Source organism: Motacilla alba, chromosome 4 (genome assembly GCF_015832195.1).
Source record: "Motacilla alba alba isolate MOTALB_02 chromosome 4, Motacilla_alba_V1.0_pri, whole genome shotgun sequence".
NCBI classification, from domain to species: domain Eukaryota; kingdom Metazoa; phylum Chordata; class Aves; order Passeriformes; family Motacillidae; genus Motacilla; species Motacilla alba.
In genome coordinates, this window is record NC_052019.1 from 56,387,741 (window position 1) to 56,408,562 (window position 20,822).

Here is a 20,822-nt window from a genome sequence, read left to right on the forward strand (position 1 = left end):
TAATGTCAAGAGGAAATTTAGCAGTGATAAAATCATTATATTGTAATAAAGTAGCAAATCTGTTCCAAAGAATCAACTTTAAACTATCCTGAAGCTGATATAACCAAGAAACTGAAGTGATATATTTCCTTCATAAAAATAATCCTGGAGGTTAATTTTGATCTCACTAACATATTTCACTCATTACGGCACCGGCAGTCAGTTATGGAGAAAGACAATATAAAAAAACAGGGGAAGAGAGGTGATTGCATTGTATAACAATAAGTCATGTTTCCCTCCTAAAAAGATGCCTTTTTGTTTCTCTAATGGATCTACTGGTCCCTCTGTTGATGAAATTCATTTGAAGCCCCTAACATTGCTCTGAGCAACTTTGTAGGGCTTCTTCATGGGCTCTGCTGACCTAAGCACATCAACAGGATTGTCTGGGCTTGCTTCCTGTCCATCACTCCTGGGAAGGTCTGTGGGTATAAATAGAAAGTAAGTGAGAAGAGTGGCACAACTCTTTGCCTAAGTTTTACTGGTCCATTGGCTTTTAATGTTCATTGAAGTCACTGAGGTTCTCTGCTTGAAAATTGTTTGCTGCAGTGCAATTACTGACAGTTACATGATTTAATTTTAAGGAGTTCAAATTAAAAAGGAGCAGCGATAATTTTATCTGCTGCCAATATCTCAGAAGGAATTAGCACAAATGTGGAGAAGTATTTCATAACAGAGATAGATTCCATGAATGGATGATAGTGATTTGTGCTTCTTGGGGGCCCTACTCAAGAGAACATTAGATGCAGGATTCCTGATGATTAAAAAAAAAAAGAAAAACCAATTTTTCTTGGAACATCTACTTTCTAAAAGTCTTTGACAGCACAGTTATCAGGAATGCTTTTTTTGATCTTCTATTTTTTAACTTAGTTGTTGGAAGCCATGAATTGATATTAATCAAGAATTTGCTAATCAACATCTGTGGCCTTCTCCAATGCATTTTATGTCACCTGGCTATATAAGTATTGTAGTGTGTGGACACTTGGCCACCTCCTCCCCTGTGTCAGGAATGTGGTGACCAAAAAAATCTATGTACCTTGGTCTTGCCTCAAAGCTGAGCGAGGACATGAATGAAACATGGCCCTGTAACTTAAGTATAGGCCATGCACCTGGCTCAGCTATTTAGGAATATGTAGCCCAGTGCAGAGGAGAAAATACTGATTCCATCTTGTAATATATTAATGTACCTATTAATATTGCAAACTATCCTGAGTGTATACAGAAGAAAAGAATGAACCTTTTACCAAAAAAAACCCTCATAAAACACCCAAACTAAAAGTCTGCTTTCCCTGTTCTGGTGATTTACTGCTCCATTGTGTTGTGGTGAAGAGAGCTGTTAGTTGCAGAGAAACGTTTTACAGTTCTTCCTTCAAAGTTATGTAGCAAAGACAAATTTTTAATGAAAATATTAGAACCCATTTTTTCTTTGTCTGATTTTCACTGTTGTTATTTTCTTTCTGTTTTAAACTATTGCCAAGTAGAAAAGAGGCAGAAAGTTGAAATGAAAAGCTATTGAACTAATAATGGTAACACTTTAAGTGGCATTTAAGGAGACCTTAATCAATTATCTAGAAAAATTAGACCTGATGTGTCTGAATCTCTTGTCAAAATTTAGGCAAAAATCTTAAAGGCTCCAAAAGTATCATGCAAATCTGATTTTATCTCATAATGGTCTCAGCAGGGGAAAAAAAAGTGTCAAAACATTCCAAACACTTGGATTTAATGATTTCCTGAGATGTAACAATGCTGAATATGCTGTTATTACAAGATCAGGCCAGTCACCTGGTATTTAAGATTGTATCTAACTTACAGAAAAATGGTCAATGCTGTAGCAGTTCTCCAACTTTTTATACTCCTGTGACTGTATTTTATCTTATAAACTGTATTATTTCCTAACCTTTAGGTTAGCAGCAATCACCATAAAATGTAGCACAACCTATTACATCAATTTTCACTTACTTTCTTTTCTCCTGAGCCCAAAAACCTGTATTGGTCTAAAATATATTGTTCAGAAGGGAAGACAGCAAGGTACGGTTTGGCAACTACAAAAAAATTAGGAACTTACCACTTCTCTTGGGAATTAAATGCTATAATCACCTTTCAGGATACTTTCTGAAAAGCTAAGTAGCTCTAGGGCTGCAACTGTTCATCCTTAAATCATTTTTGTGGTCCTTTCCTATAATCATTCAACTTCCCCAAATCCTTTTAAAATAAAGGACCTCAGAACTGTACAAAGTAGCCAAGTTTGCATCTTACTGCTGCTAATGGTAAAATCAAGTCCCTGTAGTTAGAAGGTAGTTTTCTACTGATAAATCCACTGACTGAACGAGCTCTTTAGGTACAGAATTGCAGCAGGGCTTCCTGTTGAGTTGCTTGTCATCTCTGATCCTTAGGTTATTTTCAGTTTATTGCTTCTATTATTTTTTTGTTTTCTTTTCTTTTTTTGATTGTGACTAAGCTCTGGTGCAGCTCTGGTGTGTATCTGCTGGCTACAGGATCATAAATTGCACAGCCAGCAAGAATGGCTGCACTCTGCTACACTTTGCCTCACACAGTGCTGAGAGCAGAAACCCCTGCAAAATGGGTGTCCTTAAATTTGCCATTCTGCAATTACCACTTGCACTTGTGTAGAGATTCAGTTATTTATAATTTTTTTTTAGCTAGTAATAAAGCATCTCTCATGCATCTCATGGGAATACCGTGATGAAGGGCAAAGTCTCTGAGGAAGGAAATGGCATGGCAGGGGAGGGAAGGGAAAAGGGACAGAAAATCTCAGTTAAGTGGTATCAGAGATCACCATTGAGTTAAGCTCTACCTCTGTCACCTTCTCTGATCTAAGACTATGGTTTTCCTTGTCAGAAACACTTAAACAGAAACTTCCCTAAATATTAAGCCATTGTCACCTTCTTAGTTCATCTTGCCTTCAAACTAATATCAGTAAGACTACTTTATGTGAGTTTTTTTTAATTACCAAAGTTTTTAAAATGCTATATTCCTACTTAATTCTTTACAAATATTTTAACAGTCAGTTCTCTTTGCAGGGAAAAAAAAAAACTCCATAGAAATATCTGACAATTATTAAGTGTATGCTCAGCAAATTTCCCAGTAATAGCCTTTAGATGAGTTAAAAGTTAGATATATCTCTTGCTGTGTTTTGGTAGTTTTTTAATCAGAGCACGAGTGCTTTCAGTCCTGCAGAATCTTATTAATGAGTGATTCAGGTAGGGATTTTCTGTGATGCCATGAAGACTCCTGTGGAACAGAGCAATTCATATGTTCAGTATAAAAGTATATGAGTACACTGTCAGGTATTAAATATGTAAACTGTGCTGCTCTGAGCCAAGTATTCCAAGATTTTTCAGGACCAAAGAGCATCTGGTCACCACTGGTATCTTTTTGCTGGAATGCATGATTAGTAGTGGAACATCTACTGTGGCTTCATGTTCGTGTCAAGATGTTGGAACAGACTGCCCAGGGAAGTGGTGGAACCATCACCTCTGGAGGTGTTCAAAAGGCAGGTGGATGTGGCACTTGGGGACATGGTTTAGTGGTGAACATGGTGCTGGGTAATAATCATATGGGTCTTTGCCAAAGTTAATGATTCCATGAATCTGTAACATTTTATCACATGAATATGTATTACTGAGGTCATTCAACATATAATCAAATAAATTTTTTATAATTTGCCACTACTTCCAGCACTGGAAAAGCCTGCTCCAAGAAGCTTAAAAGAGGTTGTGCTGTCTTTGTAGTGAGGAGTGGCTACAGAAAACTAGAGTAAGCCCAGATAAAATCTATTTAAAACTTAGTGTGGAAATCAGATTGTTTGCAATATTTGATGAATTGCTCAGTTCTGTCACTGATAAAACTTCTTACATATTCCTCTTGACTGGATGTGTACATTTGTTCTTGCATCTTGCTGATGCACAGACAGATCTAAGTTAACACATACAGTGTCCATTGATATCCACAGGATTTATGTTCCTGACAGAATACCCAAAATTCACATAATACATGCTAGTTCTTCCATCCAAGTCCGGCAATTTCAATCTATTTTCCTCTGAACGCTTACATGGATGAGGCTGAAATCAATGAACCCTTCTTGAACGTTTTGCCCTGACGTCACAAGCTGTGCTCCCCTCCACTAAGCACTAGCTTGTACTCTCCACAAAGGTTATTTGCTCCCTTGAAAGCCAAACTTATAGTGGCTACTAAATTTGTGACCAATTAGTCCTGAAAGGGATTATTTTGATGTATGGAGAGGAAGGGGAGCAGTGGAAGGTTGTATTTCTCTCTGGGCTGCACTGGAAGGACAACTGAGAGGTCCTATCTGAATTTCTTCCTTCTTCAACCCAGTGGGCCTGAAATTCTTCAGAGTTATTCAGAAACAGATTGTGAAAACTCTGGAAAGTAAATCCTCATTGTCCTACCAGATCAAACTCTCATCTCTATATGAAGAACGGGGATAGTCCTCTGAAATAACAATGTTAAGGCACAGAACATAAGTATGACATATTTTATGATGAACAAACCAAGATTTCTTTTTCATTCCATTTTACAATTAATTGCACCAGTTCTCAGTGCAAACTCTATTTGCTGTCCTGCTCCTGTACTTCTAAGGGTAATGAAATGGTAAATCCATGTAAGACATGTGCATAGGCCCAGGCAAGGGGGCAAGGTGAATGAAATTATTGACATACAACAGTGATACATTTGGGGTATTTTGGGGTATCCTGGAACTCCTCTTTCAGTGTATGAAAAGGGGGACTCTAGCATGTCTTTGGTGAGAAACTGAAACACTACATTGCCTGTGTTGTTTCAAAAATGACAGACCTCAGATTTCTCCTGAAGACTGCAGAGGGAAGTGATGAAGACTATTTTTCAGCGCAGGACTTGCAGGTGAAGTGATGTCAGGTCACAGGACATAGGGGTTTCTCACTCATCTCAGAGGTCAGAAGATCAGCAGTCAGACCTGTGGCACAACAGACATAATTTTTGAGGTCACACCTCACCTGTGACCTGCCCACTAGGCACCACAATTAATTAATTTTAAATGTCTTGACATAATTGGAGCAGAAAACTCAGAAAGAAATAGTGGTTAAGGTGTGCAAATGGCCAAATGTGAAAAAATCAGGACATTTTAAAGATAAACCATGTAGAATATCATTGGTTATAGTGACCTTAAACAGTAACAAGATAGACACAACAGTCTGCATGAGAATTCAGCCTTCTTCATGAAAAGGAAGATTTCTTAATCACTGATAAGTTCTTTGTAATTTTCGAGAGGGCGACGTTGCTATTGTGAGGACTTAATATACTTTAACTGTGTTCAGAATCTGTAAAATACTGCATTTTAAACAAAGATTGTACAATGACAGTGAAATGTGTCTGGATTTCTCATTAACCATTTGCAGATTTTGGTTCTAATCCTAAGAGGGACACAACAGGCCTTTGAAAGAGGTTGTATCTTAGCACCATATAGCTTCATTGAAAATAAAGTTTCTTGCCATCTAAAAAGCATGTGCCAAAAGCTCTTAGAGACCTCTATTTTTGTGTGAGAGACTGCACTTGATAACCATACTCGAGCTAGCAATTGTGGAACAGTACAGTGGCTCTCAGGTTGTAAGCTGACCAGATGAAGAATTGCCAGTTTATTCTGAGGAAATTTGAATCAACAAAACATAATTGTTTCTGTTGATTTTGGGTAGCGTGTCTCAGATTTGAGGAGCTGAGAGGGGAAAGAAGATAATACTTTATCATTTTACATGCACATGTGTAGATTTTAATGTTCTGTGTTTCCTTGAGAGGAATCCCATGGTGCCAATTAACCTAACTTATTCCAAAACAATTCTCTGTTTGGAAAGAATAATTTTCATTGTGGGTGTTCCATGAAATTGTATGCCTCATACCCTGTTATTACTAAGATGTGTGCAGTGCAATTGAGAATGCCAGTTTCTTTTCCATGCTCTGTATAGATTATAGCTGTATCCCACACACAGTGCTAGATAATCCCTACTTTAATTTTGTTATGTGTACAAATCCTTTTTGAACATTTAGCGGTTTAAAAAATGTAAAAATCCATCATCTTCTGAAACTACATTTGTTAAAACCAAAAGCTGAATTTAGAAGTGATCAAAACCAATGAATAACATGGCAATTATCTAATTAAAAGGAAATTATTGCTTTTGCTGAAATATAACAGGCAGATCATGATAGCCAACACAAAATGGCAAAGAAGGAACAAAGTTACGCAGAAAATTCCATGGTTTTTAGCCAACACAGTTTCAACCACATGTTTTTCTTTAATGGGAGGAGGTTTAACAGTCCACTTAGGCTGCAGGATTCATCATCCCTTTAAGCTCTTGGACACCCCAAAAACTGTAATGAGGTCCTAAGAATCCTTCAGGGAATCCGTGACACACTGGAGCTCTCAAAACCAGGCTGTGTCCTTGGGACTTCTCTGTGCTTTCCTGTCCATCAGAGCTAGGATTTCCTTTTGTTACATCCCTTGTACTGTGCCACACGGAAAAAGGGTCCTGTGTTTGTCTTGAAAGAGGTGAAAAATTGAGTAACACATTTACTTTCATAGTTAATACAGCCCAACTGCTATTCCTATATATATTTCCCCCAGATGCCACAGAACAATTTTCTTTTATATCCTCTTACACACATTTTCTCACAAGCTCTTAAGTCTTATTCCTTAGGCAGGATCAGCAAGTTGGGTTGAGGGAGGAACAAGGAGCACTGGTATATTATCATGTTTTCCACCCATTTTATCCCCTCTGCAGTAAAAGTTGGACAAATGATCTGCCCCTAATTAATGGTTTATATATAATTTTAGCTTTAAAAAGCAGTCAGAGCTAATTTTTCCCATTACCAAAAACATAAAAAGCTCCAAAAGATGAAACCACTTAGTAGCTGACACTTATTTTTCTTCATTGTCAGTGTCTGCCTACATTCTCATATTGCTGGAATTTTTAAAGAAATTATTCCATAAATCTCAATAAAGTAATATTCTCTCTTAGATTTAATTTGGAAAATGGAATATACAATCTGTGGGAGAGAGGTCTGCAAAATACTTTCAACCATTTGTTTTTAATTTACAGCAGATACTTTTTGAAACCTTGATCTATCTTCACTGGTTTTGGACTGCAATCCCTACAGCTGAATTGCAACAACTTTAATTTATGTAATAATCATTATTTTTATGCTAACTGAATGCCTTTAAAAGAAATAAAAGAGGGAGTAAATCACCCAAAAACTTTTATATTTTTGGCATTCTTAAAAATTTGGTGAATCTCCCTCAGCTGGATTCTCAATCACTGTAACAGCCCAGAGACAACACAGAAGTGGTAGTAGATACATGGATCTGAGTGTTTGAGGTTTATTTAATATCAAACTACATAAGAAAAGTACTTACTTGAGTTCTTCCTTAAAGAAAATACATACCTCTCCATAACAAACTGGATGCTTAATTGTTAGTAATGAATGTAAAATGGTATTGTACACCTCACAGAGGCCTAGTTGAAGACATGCCCAAGCGTAATTGACTCTCTTTATCAAGTAGCAGACCATGCTTAGGGCTGTTAAAACCCTGAGCACTTCAAAGATCTCATCAAATCAAAAGAATCTCAGATCAGAAGAGAGGGAATGTGAAACTTCCATTGCTGCTGTTTTCCTTCCCCACAATGGCCTTACAAGATATGACAGGACAATATTATCACGACAGGATTGCTCCAGTGACTTTTTGAAGGAAGGAGCAAGAAGTCACAGTGCTCTCATGTAACAAGCAGGTGTGTGCCTGTGTAAATAAGCCAGAAGATCAAATAAACCTTAACAAGCCACCTACGAGATCACTCCGGTTTGCCCCTGCAGTGACTTACAGATCACAGCCCTGCCAAACCCCGGGTAGGTCCAAACATCATGTCCAAAGTCTGAAGCAGAAGACAAAAGTAGGGAATATTAGGGAACTGCCTCACAGAAACCAACCCCTGTGGGGTTTTACCCCTCTCCTAGTTCTCCCTCAGTGGGAAAAACCAAAACTATTTCAGAGACAGGATCCAAGTTTCTCCAAAGGCCTGTGGGGCTGGGAGGACCGCAGGTACAATTGGACCAAACCCTTTATTTACAAATGTTTGGTAAAGAAATGTGTAATGGATTACTTAATTTGAAAGTAATGTCATCCTTGAAGCAGAAGCATTGAAAACTGTGGTTTTTCTGTAGTTTAGTGAGTCAGCATTTTGTAACTTGGAACACTTAACTCTTCTTGTAGAGATAGATTCTTCTTACAAATTATACTGTCCATTAAAAATGTTTGCTTTTAAAATAGTTTATTGAGCTTTTATGGTACAAACAAAAAACCGAAAGGAACATAGTTCTATACAATCCATGTAATTCTCTGTTTTGTATAAAATGCATGTACATTTCATCAATATGTATATATTTTATTTTACCTTCTGCATAAATATTTCAACTTTCAGGACTAAGTATTCTAAGGAAAAAAAGGTAGCAAATGAGTAAGGGAAGTGAACTTAATTTGTTCCTTACTAACCTAGTAACTTCTGAAATCACTTAATATGAATGGTCAAAAAAAACCCCAAACAAAATGCATGAAAGAAAATTACTTTCAATCTAAGCAGAACTAAAATTATTTCTAATAAGGCCTGATAATTCCTTTATTCAATTAAACAAAAATGCACCTTCAACAACCCATGAATAATTTAAATGAATTGAAATACCATTAACTACAATCCTTGGTACTGAATTTTATTTATTTGATTTCCTTAAGTGTTGTAGTTCATCAAAGTAGAAATTACAGATGTTTTCATAAAAGTGAAGAGAATGTCTTACGCATGTGTTAGATGCTCTAAATATGCAGTGAAGGGGAGGTTTTTGGAAAAAAAGGGGCTTCAGAACTGAAGCACTGGGTTTTAAAACAGTGTCTGCTATGTGCTGACTTGGTTAGCAAATGTGTATGGCCACTGAGCAGTAAGCAGTGATAAAGCAGAAAGTGCAAAGGCTATTGCTGTGTTATAGTATCACTCTGTCTGGAGTATTCAGAGGAGCTCCCAAGGCTGGACTGCACAAAACTTGCACTTCTTCCATTATGTTTCCTTGTTTTCTGTGTGAATTCTGCCCATTTACAAGAAGGTAGAATAGTGTTTTCTTAATGCTGTGCTCAAGCACACAATTCTTCGTTTGATCAAAAACTAGTGGAATTAGGATTTGTGTGCAACTGATTAAAGGTCTGGGTCCATGATACTTTGTTTCAGTTCTAGCTGTTTGAAACTTTATCGTCTTAATTTTGAGACTGAACATACACTGTGTTGTTCTAATTGCACTGGCTTTTTGCAAAGAACTTTGTACTGTATTCAGCCAAGTTACAGGGTTTCCAAGATCATGGTCTTGGCTCAGGATAAATGGAGCCAATGAGCTAAACAAATTCCTGCTTTCTTGGTTCTTATAGTACGAGAAAAATGGAAAGAGCAGGATACTTTTACTGCTTTGTACAAGTGAAACAATCCTGGAAACTGCAAAAATGTAAGTTAGCTGTGCTTATGTCAGAAAGACACACCATTTTAGAAATTATTTTTAGTTTTCTTTCGAAATGTGAACCACAAATTATAACACTAATGAAGCAAACCTTTCTTGGAAAATTTAAGATAAGTTCGATTTAAGATAATCCGTTTGGGATTTAAAATAATAAAGAAATTGAGTCTAGTACAGACCAAATATTGTGTTCTCATAACATGTAATAGTACTAGCTCCATGTTGAACAAGGATACACATGTCTATATTTGTTTCAACTTCTGTTATTAAGAATGCTTTTCTAATGAGATAGATTTTAAAACTGGGGTTGAAAAAAATGAGTAATGGAAAAAAAAGAGAAGGGACTTCTAATCAGGAAAACAGTGTACATTCTTTCAAAGTCATGTTTATAAGTTCAGAGAAGCAGTGGATCTAGTTCAAAGACAAACCATATTTCAATCTGCTTTTCAGAACTACTATATAGTTCACTGCTAGAGATTGTTTTCCGCTGAATCCTAGCACAACAACAACTGATTGCTAGAGATACATTACTGGGCATCATCATGGGCTTTCAATTGTAAGGTATCACAATTTCTATGGAATTCTGAGAGGGCAAATCTAGTCTTGATGCAGATCTTGGGCAAAATATATGAGTTGATTCAGGAAGTTAACGTGGTTGAGCCACTAAATAAAAGCGACCATAATATAATTAAGCTCAACATCCTCCCGTGGGAACCTACCATAAGGTAATAATATTAAAGTACTTTTCAAAAAAGGAAGATTTTTATATTGAGGAAGTTAGAAATAGCCTGAAGGGGAAAGTTAGGAAATTAAAATCCATAGAGGCAGCATGGAGGTTCTTTAAAAGTACCTTATTAGACTCAGGGAAAATATGTATACACTGGAACAATCAGGAATCAAGAAGGTGAGAAATATCATGAGGTACAAGGGAATGTTGAGGCCCCCAAAAAATAATAATCCTATAATAAAATGGAAATCCAACTCAAGTGGCACTAATAGAGCAGAATATAAATTCAGAACACCAGAGTAAGGGTTATATCCTGCCATTGTTTCACTGACAGAGTAAGTAGGAGTTTCCCATAAATATTCATGGTAGAACAACATTCTGAGGTTTGAGAGGAAATTTAAAGGACAAATAGGGAAAAATACAGAGAATTTTTAAAGATATCATAATAGAAGAACTTCCTCAAGCTAGGTGATGATCTTTGGCAGAGACTTGTTAGGGGTACCAATGGAGTATAAAAGGAAAAGATACAACTTGATTTCTTTCCATAAGAGAAACTGAGAAAAGCACATCCTATAGTTAGTGTTTAACATCTGCTGCTTCTCCACCTGTAGGATGAGAAGGGGAAAAAAGAAAAAAAAAGGGGGAGAAGAGAAATCATGGAAAGCACCAGCATAAATTACCCTGAAAATAAGTGCTCGAAAGCAACTGAAAATTAGAGTAGTTAAGGTAATGAAGCTGAGTTATTTGTTTTTACAAAATTTCATCATTGAGTCTCACTTTTAAAGGGCTCTGATGGTTATCCTGCAAACAGAGAAGGGAGAACAAAAAATCCTAGATGAAAAATTAGGAGAATTGTGAAATTAGGCCCAAAAAAGCACCTTGTTTAAATGTTGATTTCTTGCCACAAACAGAATGCTGCCAAAGAATCTGTAAGATAATGAAGAGAAAGTAATTTATATTTCTAGAAGTTTTTATTTGGTGTTTCTGAAGAAAGTGGTATGAGGGATTGCTGCTCTTGCAATAAAAGCATGAGCTGTTGTGGTTCTGACTGCACTCAGGCAAGAGCCCCACTATACCAATGCCTCTGGACATATCTCCAGTACACTTCTAAATTAGCAGTGAAAAACAAATAGAAGAAATAAATAATCCATATCTTTAAAATAATTTAAAAATGTGTGATCTTGTATTGCTTCCAGAAAATCAGCTGTTACTTTGAAAAGTTCATAGCTGTCTGAATTTGCTGGTGATACAAGATTGAGTATGTTGGAAGGAAGTCTAAAGAAATTTTTTTAAATATAAGTAATGAAATGGCACAGTAATTCAATATAACATAAAGAATCTTTCAGCACACTAGAAGCTCTCTCTGTCCTCTGACCTTATTCTGTCCTATCCTGGAAAAAATATAAGAAGTGTCAGTGGCAACTCCAAAAATCTAGCCAATTATAAAAAGCAGTTATTGAGCAGTATCTAGAAGAGCTCTTTGGGTAATGAACACTGTTTAACTCAGCAGCATCCTCAGCAATACAGCAAGATACAGTTGAACAGAACAGTATAAAAATGGGTTTTGATAGCATCTAAAAATATATTTATTTTGGAAAAAACAAGAGCTAGCAGAAATAGGTGAAGTAATACATTTCAGAGAAGGCAATATTGCCTTTTCATTTTGTTTTATCTTTGATTAAAAAGTTTAACAAATTGAATTGTCATACTTCAAAGGAATGACATTTGAGCAACATAATCACTTGTCTGTTACATGCTGCTGCTTTGATGGTTTCGATTCAGCACCAATTAATGAAGCATTTGCCTGTAGCTTTTCTGCTACTATAATTTATTATCCAATTGTTTACAAAAAATACAGCAGCCATTTAGCTTTCCTGATGGGGAACTGGGCCATCTGTCAATAAAACTGAGGCAGGTAGGTCCTATGTCTGCAGGTGTGGTAGCCGATATAACAATCACCTTTAATCGTTGCTTCAGATTCCTTGTCCAGAAATAGCATAGTGTTAGTGCTTGTTTTCTGCATGGGACAGAACCAAGCATCTCAAAATTAGCTTCTGTGTGAAACTTGAGGCATGCTGCAAAGCTTGGTGACTTGATAACTCATTTAGGCTACCAGACTCACATGTATAGGCTGGTTTGTATCAGGGCTGGATGCAATAGAAAACATTTCCAGCAGTAACTAGGAATTGTCAAGATACGCTTCTGGGGAAGTTTATAAAATTACAAAATATTGGGCACAATATACAATAACACAATTAAATTCAGAGAGGCAGCTTCAAAGGCAAATATAAAGTCAATGGTCCTTGCTCACAGAGACCTGCTGTGCCACTGCATGAAATTAAATATTGTTTGGTGAAAGGGACTCATTGCTCTATATAGATCAAGGACATTATCCAGGATATGCAAATTAAAGATTGTAGTCCCTGTCATGAATCAAGTGCAGAATTCCTCTTCTGATCCTTACAAAGGTTGTTTGGAAACCTTCTCAGATCAAGACTAGAAATTCTAGTAAAAACAGAAAAAGAAAAGGAGAAGAAAATCCCTAACAACATAACAAGTATCTTGATAGGTTAAATCATTAGATTAGATGCCTGAACTGGGTTTTGGTTTTTTTTATCAATTAGGGTTTTCCAACAATACCTGCCATAGAAATGTTTTGCCAAAAAGCATATGAGTCACAGAGTCTTGCCGAGGACGATTACATTGGGGATGTAATTTTCTAATTCCATTGCCATATGTAACTACCTCACTTTCAGAACAAGGTCCCAAAGCCTTCTATTCCCTGGGCTGAACAAGCCCCACTCTGATGGCCTCTCTGCAGAGGGCAAATGCACCAGTCCCCAGCTCCCCTCCACTGGACTCACTGAGGTGTAGTGACACCACTCTGGTGCTGAGGGGCTGCAGAACTCACAACTACAGGTGCAGTGTTCTCTCTGCAGCCTCCTGAGTGCAGGGAGAAGGGAGGATGAGGGGTTTCTCTGCTGCCTGTGCTCTTGTTAAGCAGCTCAGCCTGCCACTGGTTTTCTCTGCTGCCAGGGCTCTCTGCTGGCTCATGTTCAATTCGCTGTCTGCCGAGACCCCACACTCCCTTTCAGCAGAGCTGTCCCCAGCCAGTCAGTTCCCTGCCTGCATTGTTGCAAATGTAATTGGATTTGGAAAAGAAAAAGTCTGCAGGAATCTCTATCTGTAGTTCTGATTCATTCCTTCTGGCTGGGCTATCCAGTCAGACATAGTTCTTCCCCAGCACAACGAAGATCAAGGTTTCTGTTTAAAAACTTTAGAATACAGAGATAGCTTCCCCAAGATATCTTTCTTATCCTCCAGTCCCTCTTCCCACCATAAAACCCATCAAGCTGCTTTAAACACTGTAAAGTTTAGAACTTCATATCAGGCTGGCTCCTCTCTGTCTTAAGAATTACTTTAATTCCTCAAACAGCAGTATTCAAATGACATTTGCCGAGTGCATGGATGTGCATCAGAGTTCAGAAATAACAGATGCTGTGATGTTGCTGACTTAATGGCTGTGAACTGCAGATGTGCACAGAAGGGTGTGAAAGAAGCCTCACCACTCACACTATTTCCACTGAAGACTGTCCTTTAGGGGTTGATTTTCAGAACTCTTAATCACTGCTGTAACCAGATACTTAGACTTGAATATTTATGATATACGTAAGGCATTAAATACTTATTGTGATTTATAGCTTGGGTTAGGATGTTATTTTTAAATAAGCCATGCAAAGCACCTTCAGTCCAGTCTATTCACACACGCATGAGGCAGACTCCAAAATCATGAAATTGGTTTAAAAGCCACGTGCTTAAAAAGTTCATTTGAAAACAGGGGGAGTGGAAATTCACTGCCTTCTTACTTTTTAGTTTGATTTGTGTTCTCAGACTTCTTCCTGCAATCAAGAAGTCTGAAGGTTTCAAATTAAAAAGCTGAAAACCTACTTGCAGTGCTTTATTCTACTAATTTCAGCTTTCAATACATCTCTTATACTCCGCAAGGCTTGTAATTTAATTGCAAGCGTTGGCTACACGGCATACTAAGATGTGTGCACACAGTTATGTAGCTGAAAATTCCACAACATAATGAAATATTAGTCGTAATTAACAAGAGACTGGATTGCTGAGGTTCTGTGGCATGCCTGCAAATGTTTGAGCCCACATTCCTTCCATACAGTCAGCTCTGACGGGGCTCATAAGTCCCTCATGCAGGGAGACTGTGGGAAGAGCACATATGGGCAGGGAACAGGGGAACCTGCTGGTGTTCTGGAGAATATCTGCTTTGTTTCAGTCTTCAGAGCAGAAAGGCCAATTTTCATGTTACACTTATTACATTTGGTGTGTCCCTGGGAGATTTTCCTCTATCAGTTCCAAGAACAATTGCAAGGAAATATTTCTGAGTTTATGAATTTGTAGAGGAAGTGAATTTACCACTTTTAAATATGTTTAGGCAGTTACATTTTTATTCCTCAGATATAGCAAACTGTGTATAGCCTGTCATTTTTTCAGAAATTACTGTTCTTTTTCTCTTAAGGGAATATGGTTTCTCTAGCTTTAGTGAGGCTCTACTAATTTTTACATACCTCATATTTCTAAAGAAGAAATTATGTTTATGTTAGCTATTTTTCTTTCAGGAATTGTTCCGTTCAGTACTTAAGTATAGATTGCAAATGTGTGAATTTCCTATTCCTTTTCAGGAGGGAAGGGAGGGTAATAGAAAATGTTGGCATTAATGAAGGAATAATATATCAGTGTATTACAATACTCTGACAAATCTAGTAATTTTTTCTACTTTGAATTTGAATAACTGTCACATATAGCTAATGCCCATTCAAATGCAAAAGTGTAAATAATGACATCATTTAAAACAGATGCCCAAGTCTTCCAACAAGAACAACAAAATCAGGAATAATGAATAATATTTACTTTAATTTCAAGTTTATATTAAGTAATGCAATGGACTATTTGAAAAAGCTGTCAGGGGTCTTTGGATTAAATGGGTCCACATCATTTGTGTACTGCATATCTTTGAAAGATGACTTGAAAGATATAATCCCACTTGATAATTCCATTACAAATTAACTCAACTGGTAGATATTTGTCTAAGGACAAGGATGCTTGATGAGCCAGTCATGCTGAAGCAACAAAAAATGAGTCCATGACTCCTCTAAACTTTTTTTAAGTTTGATTCCAAGAAGCCTTTGCAGACCAACTGTGATAAATGTGCATTTGTCACATGGAAGGGAAAATTGTTTCCAACATAAAACAATTATGATAATGGTTATTTCTTTTAGGAGAAAGCAACACCAAAGAGCATGGTTCCTTTCTTCTCGTGAGCCCTTAGACTCGGGACTGAAACTTTGGTTCTTACAGACAATCACATTTTTGACAAATTGCTACTGCTGTACTCCTATCATTCCTGGACTGTTTGGGGTTTGGTTTTGTTTTGTTTCAAACAAGTTACAAAGATGGCTTAACTTCAGAGAGATTTTCTTAATGAAATCCATTCCACCCAGAAGGTGTTCTCTCTAACAAATGGGAAACATCACTAAATTTAACCTAAAGTCTGAGCATATGGAAAACTACATAGATGATGTCAGACATTACAAATATTATTTGTACTTGCTAGTTTACTTCAAGGGAAATTATGAGAATGACATCATAATGATGACTGACTAATTTTTATTAGTGTTTTCTCTCTGAAACTCTACACTTAAGAGTTATAAAGAAAAACAGCTTTTAAAATTCCATATCTGTTATTCTTTTCTAACACTTTGTGATTTTCTTATTTATAAAAGATATTCATATTTTAAAATACCATAGATACTATCAGCTCTTATTCTACTCCTTTGACATGTCAAATATTTTTTGTCAAAAAGAAAAAAAAATATTATTTAATGCTCATAAAAGATAGGAAATGATCACATCTTCTTTTAAATTAATTGCCGCTTGGGTTGGCCTACGAACCTATAAACTCTGCTGGAAGACTTGTAGCTAATTTCTCTACAACAGTTTCTTGCTCTGGGAATGAATTATGCTGATGAAGGGGTGATGACCAGCTTAGGAATAGCGATATGTTCCTGCAGTCAGCAAAGACAAATCACAGGGTGCCACAACTTTGGAAACTTCCAAAATCTACAGAACCCGTAGAGCTGCATTTTACAGCAAGAGCCCCGGTAATACAGGGTTGCATAAGTACTTTTTGCAAAGGTCTGCTGGGTAATTTTGCTGAGGACCTCTTATAGGATCAGCTCCAGCTCTGCGGGGCTGCTCAGGCACTCTGTTATCTTCAGAGCCAGAGACAGCAGCAGCCGCCAAGGCCACCAATAAAAAAGTGTCTCCCATGGCAAGGCAAGAAACATTCTTCAAGCCCAGACAAAGGGCATCCCTACAGGAATACTGTGAGAGTCATCGAGGGATGAGATACAATGATTCAAGTCAGTAGGGACTCCACAACTAAAACCTGGTGGGTGGCACAGCAAGCCGGAGAATTGTGGAGAATTCCCCTCTCTATTTTTAGGAACTTAGTACCACCAGACTGCATTCCTGGGCTCTTTACTGAGGACAAGATTAGGCCACAACACCACAAATCTCCATGACCATATTAGTATCTTTCTCCAAATGCTCCTGCCCCATTCACACTGTGTTTATGGTTGACCTCAAAGGCAATGGTCTTATAAATGTGTTTATGGTTCAGCATGTTCATAGATGTTATACATATTAGGACCTTTGTTTATCTGTGAAGACTTGTTTCCATGAGAAATTAATATTTATGGTATCACAGTGCTTACACACTCCAGGGTACTTTAAATGCTGTCCCCCAATGGAGCCATCATATTAATGAATTAATTTATTATGCAAAATTCAAGGATGAATTTAGCATCAATAATCCTTGCCAGATCTGCATATTTGGCTCTGACTTCTGGCATAAAGCGATTCATTGTCAGTCTCAACTCCCACATGGATATATTTACATTAGGTGTGCAAAGGCAAGGTTCACAACGTGACTCCCATGGCTGAGTTAACATCCCTCTGGTAAAGCTTTTGAGAAATTGTCCCCTCTCAGTCTTTTTCAGCCTCTTGCCTTAGCAATGCTGAGTGAGTGTCCTAACTGCTCTTGTATTTCATTCCAGTGCAAGGCAAATAAAGTTCAGCAAATAACTAAGTCTTAGTACCATCATACAGCATTACAAATTTTTACTTCCAGAAAATCTAGCAACATCTTCCATAAATGATGTGTATGTGAGTTCAAAGATATCCCAAAACAAGAGGTGTAGGTTGTATCAATGGTATCATTCAGCTCAGCACAAAAGGAAAGTTAGTTCTGAGACTGATTTGCAGAGCAATTCTGAAGAGAGCTGCACCGCCATGTAATGGGCCTATGCTCCAAGGAATGCTCCCCTAACCAGCCCCATTCGCAAATGATTTTCAAGATAAAAATGAGCAAATGATCTGTAATAGATAATAAACAGCTAATCATTACATCACACATACCACATCAGTTAATACAGATACATTTATTAAACCTCTTTTATATTTGACTTAATGTTAAAGCATTCTATTTTATCAAGGATTCAAAGGGATTAGAGTTTAATTTGTTATTTTAGTATACTATACCTTTAAATTGTTGACATATAAGTTGTATAAATAGAAACACCATAAATCTCTTTAAAAATGTACTATAAATTTTTTATGTATGACCTTTAAGTAACAGCAGTCCGTTGCATAACTCTGCAGGGGAAGTCACATGGTGGAAACCTCATATTTCCTTAAATTTATGGTTGTTTCTTGGTGGTCTAAAAGACTTCTTTCTTTTTTTCTTTTTTTTTTTTTTAAGTTGTAATCTTAGTAAATTGTTTAATGTTTGGTCTAATGCAGGTCAGTGTAAGTTCTTATTTAGATTTATAATAGGAAATATATAATGTCAGATACCAATGAAGCCTGGCTAATAAAGTCAAGGATACCAGTGTTATGTTTCATTATAATGATGTGAAGATAATGCCTTTAGCTGCATAACCACCACGTTAGCTACAGACCATAAAATAATCTTTATGAAATCTCAGGGTAAGATTAATTAAGAGAAAATTCTCCACTTTTTTCCAGTAATTTTTTTCCTCCTCAATCAGAAACATTTTTGATTGATAAATCGCCTCATCAACATTGTTTCAGATCTCATTTACTGACACTAAAAATCACGTAATATCTGAAGTGGAGAGAATTGGCTGCCTCATGTTATCCTTTTTTGCACTAGAAAAGAAAAATCAGTGGAGTTTGGGCATGTGCCTAAATACTTGCTGAATTAGGGCCTTATGAAACAAAATTTTATATTAAGGTAATGATCACTGCCATTAATTAGAGGAAATTTTACTCTTTCCAACTCCAAAAGAGTTTGGTTTACACTCAAAGCAGTGTTATCAGCATCAATAGAAAAGGTCTGCCTCAAGTTAAAACATGCAAGTGAATGTAAGTTGCGTGAACAAGAAGAAATTATTAGTGGTTTTCCACCTCCACTGAAATCCTCAGAATCCAAAACAGGAATTTACACCACTTGGCAGAATAAAAATTAAACCCCACTCAGAAATGTCAATATTTAAAATACGTAGTACAACCATAATTTAATGAGTTCTTTAAAATTACACAGGGCACATACGTGAAGTGCAGTTTTCAAAACCCTTTTTCCCCAACAGTGGAATTGAATGTTGCAGGCATAACAACATTACAACATTCTTTACTATAAAATAAATCCTTCTAGATAGTTCAAAGACCATTTATTTAAGCCTTAAGATATGCAAATCAAGCATGTGTGCACTGTTTATATCAACTCATGTTCCACTTTTGGGGCTACAAGACCAATGACATTTGATGAGAATTTAACCTACAAGGCCAAGGAAAACTGTATTTGTCTAAATGCGAGTGTATGTAGTGAATATGTGCATAACACATCAGCATAAAGAGCTTGGAAAATCCAAGCCCTGCACAGTCATAAATCCTCCCCTGAGAGGCAGATGTGCAAGGCAGATGTGCATGTTCCACAGGAGATGCAAGTGAAAGCAGTGCTTTGTGTGTCCAGCCTGGCAAAGGATGAGGGCAGGTTTAGATTGGATATGAGGAAGGAATTCTTGACTGTGGGGGTAAAGAGACACTGGCACAGGATGCCCATCAATCAAAGATACCCAGTGATGTGCCTTCAGTGTCTTTGTAACGTTTGGTTCAATTGGCTTTGGTCATTCTGTCTAAAGGTCTCAGGTGTTACGCAAATTCAATGCCTACTGAAAAAGAACTGAAAATAAAATAAAGAAAATTCTTTTTTCCCTTTTTTGCATTCAGACCTCTGGATAAGCACTAAAACAATTAACACATGTGAAATAAATATCTCCAGGAGTGTTTAACAGTGAGAAATCAGATACGTTAAAAATCTTCTGAAAACCAAATTAGCACCGAGATACAATAACAGCCAATTTTTTTACTGCCATTGTATGAGCTTTGCTCAGTTAAGGAACAGGTAATTTGTAAAATGAGTGTCTTTGAGCCTGGAACAAGGTTAATCCAGAATCCTGACAGACATGAAAGCCTAGCAAACCTTTTATTTTCTCAATAATTTTCTTCAAAAAGAGCATTTAGAGCCTGAACTTAGAGGAAGGATGATAGTACTCAAGGCTAGTCTGGAGCAGAAGGCAAAAATGCACCAAAAAGAGAGTCTGGAACTTTTTCCTATCCATGCAAGGCATTCATTATCCTCACAAATAACAGAAAAATCAGCACTGCTGGGACTTTCACAAGTAGTTGAGGGTGTCAAGGGAGAGGCAAAAATCCATCCCGCAGGCAGCGAGTCTTAGGAACCTCAGAATGCTGGCAATGTCTTCGTTAGAAACCAGAGAGCCTTCCTATGCCAAGAACAGACACTAAAATCTCAGACAGTTAATGCCAGAACAGGATAGAGAGGAGTGAGAATATTCTGAGATTTTGAAAACATACTCTCACCAAGTGTGGACTGAAAGGTTCTCAGAAAGGGCCAAATGAAATATTTCATTTCAGTGTTGACATTCTTTTAACTAAAACTAATTTCTAAACTGAAAACAACTCACTGGAATAATCAAAATTCCCACTTTTACACGTATAAGAACTGGATGTTCCAAGAATTTCAGAACTATTTCACTTTTTGCCCCCCAAAAACAACATGTGTGACAAGCAAACCTCCCTTTCCATGAGGGAGAGCAGGGGCTTGGACAAATCAGCATTTTCCAACGCTGTCTTTACTGAGAGAGCTTCCAGCCTTTTGTACTGAAGACATTTTTCATAGTAATTTACTGGTTGTCTTAGGACAAATGAGTTCTGAAGTTCTATGTCTGCATCAGCTATTGACACACACAAACATATTCCTCCAATTATTCCATATGCATGCAGTGCCTCACCCTATTTCATTTTTATAACTGAGCATGCTTAACACATTCCTTCTTTGCAATGTCCAAAACTATCTTTGCATTCTCAACAAGAAACATATTTCTCA

General features: G+C 37.0%; 2 protein-coding genes across 2 annotated transcripts in view; one reads left to right on the top strand and one right to left on the bottom strand.

The window, feature by feature from the left end:
• LOC119700946 (hedgehog interacting protein) overlaps window positions 1-20,822 on the top strand; it is a 70,718-nt gene that overhangs the window by 18,395 nt on the left and 31,501 nt on the right. The gene's annotated exons all lie outside the window — the stretch shown is intronic.
• Window positions 4,871-20,822, bottom strand: part of ANAPC10 (anaphase promoting complex subunit 10) — a 137,841-nt gene continuing 121,889 nt past the window's right edge. Inside the window, exon 5 of the mRNA XM_038136696.1 lies at window positions 4,871-5,008. Coding sequence (XP_037992624.1) covers window positions 5,003-5,008 — 6 coding nt within the window. The 3' untranslated portion in view covers window positions 4,871-5,002. The remainder of the gene's footprint in view (window positions 5,009-20,822) is intronic.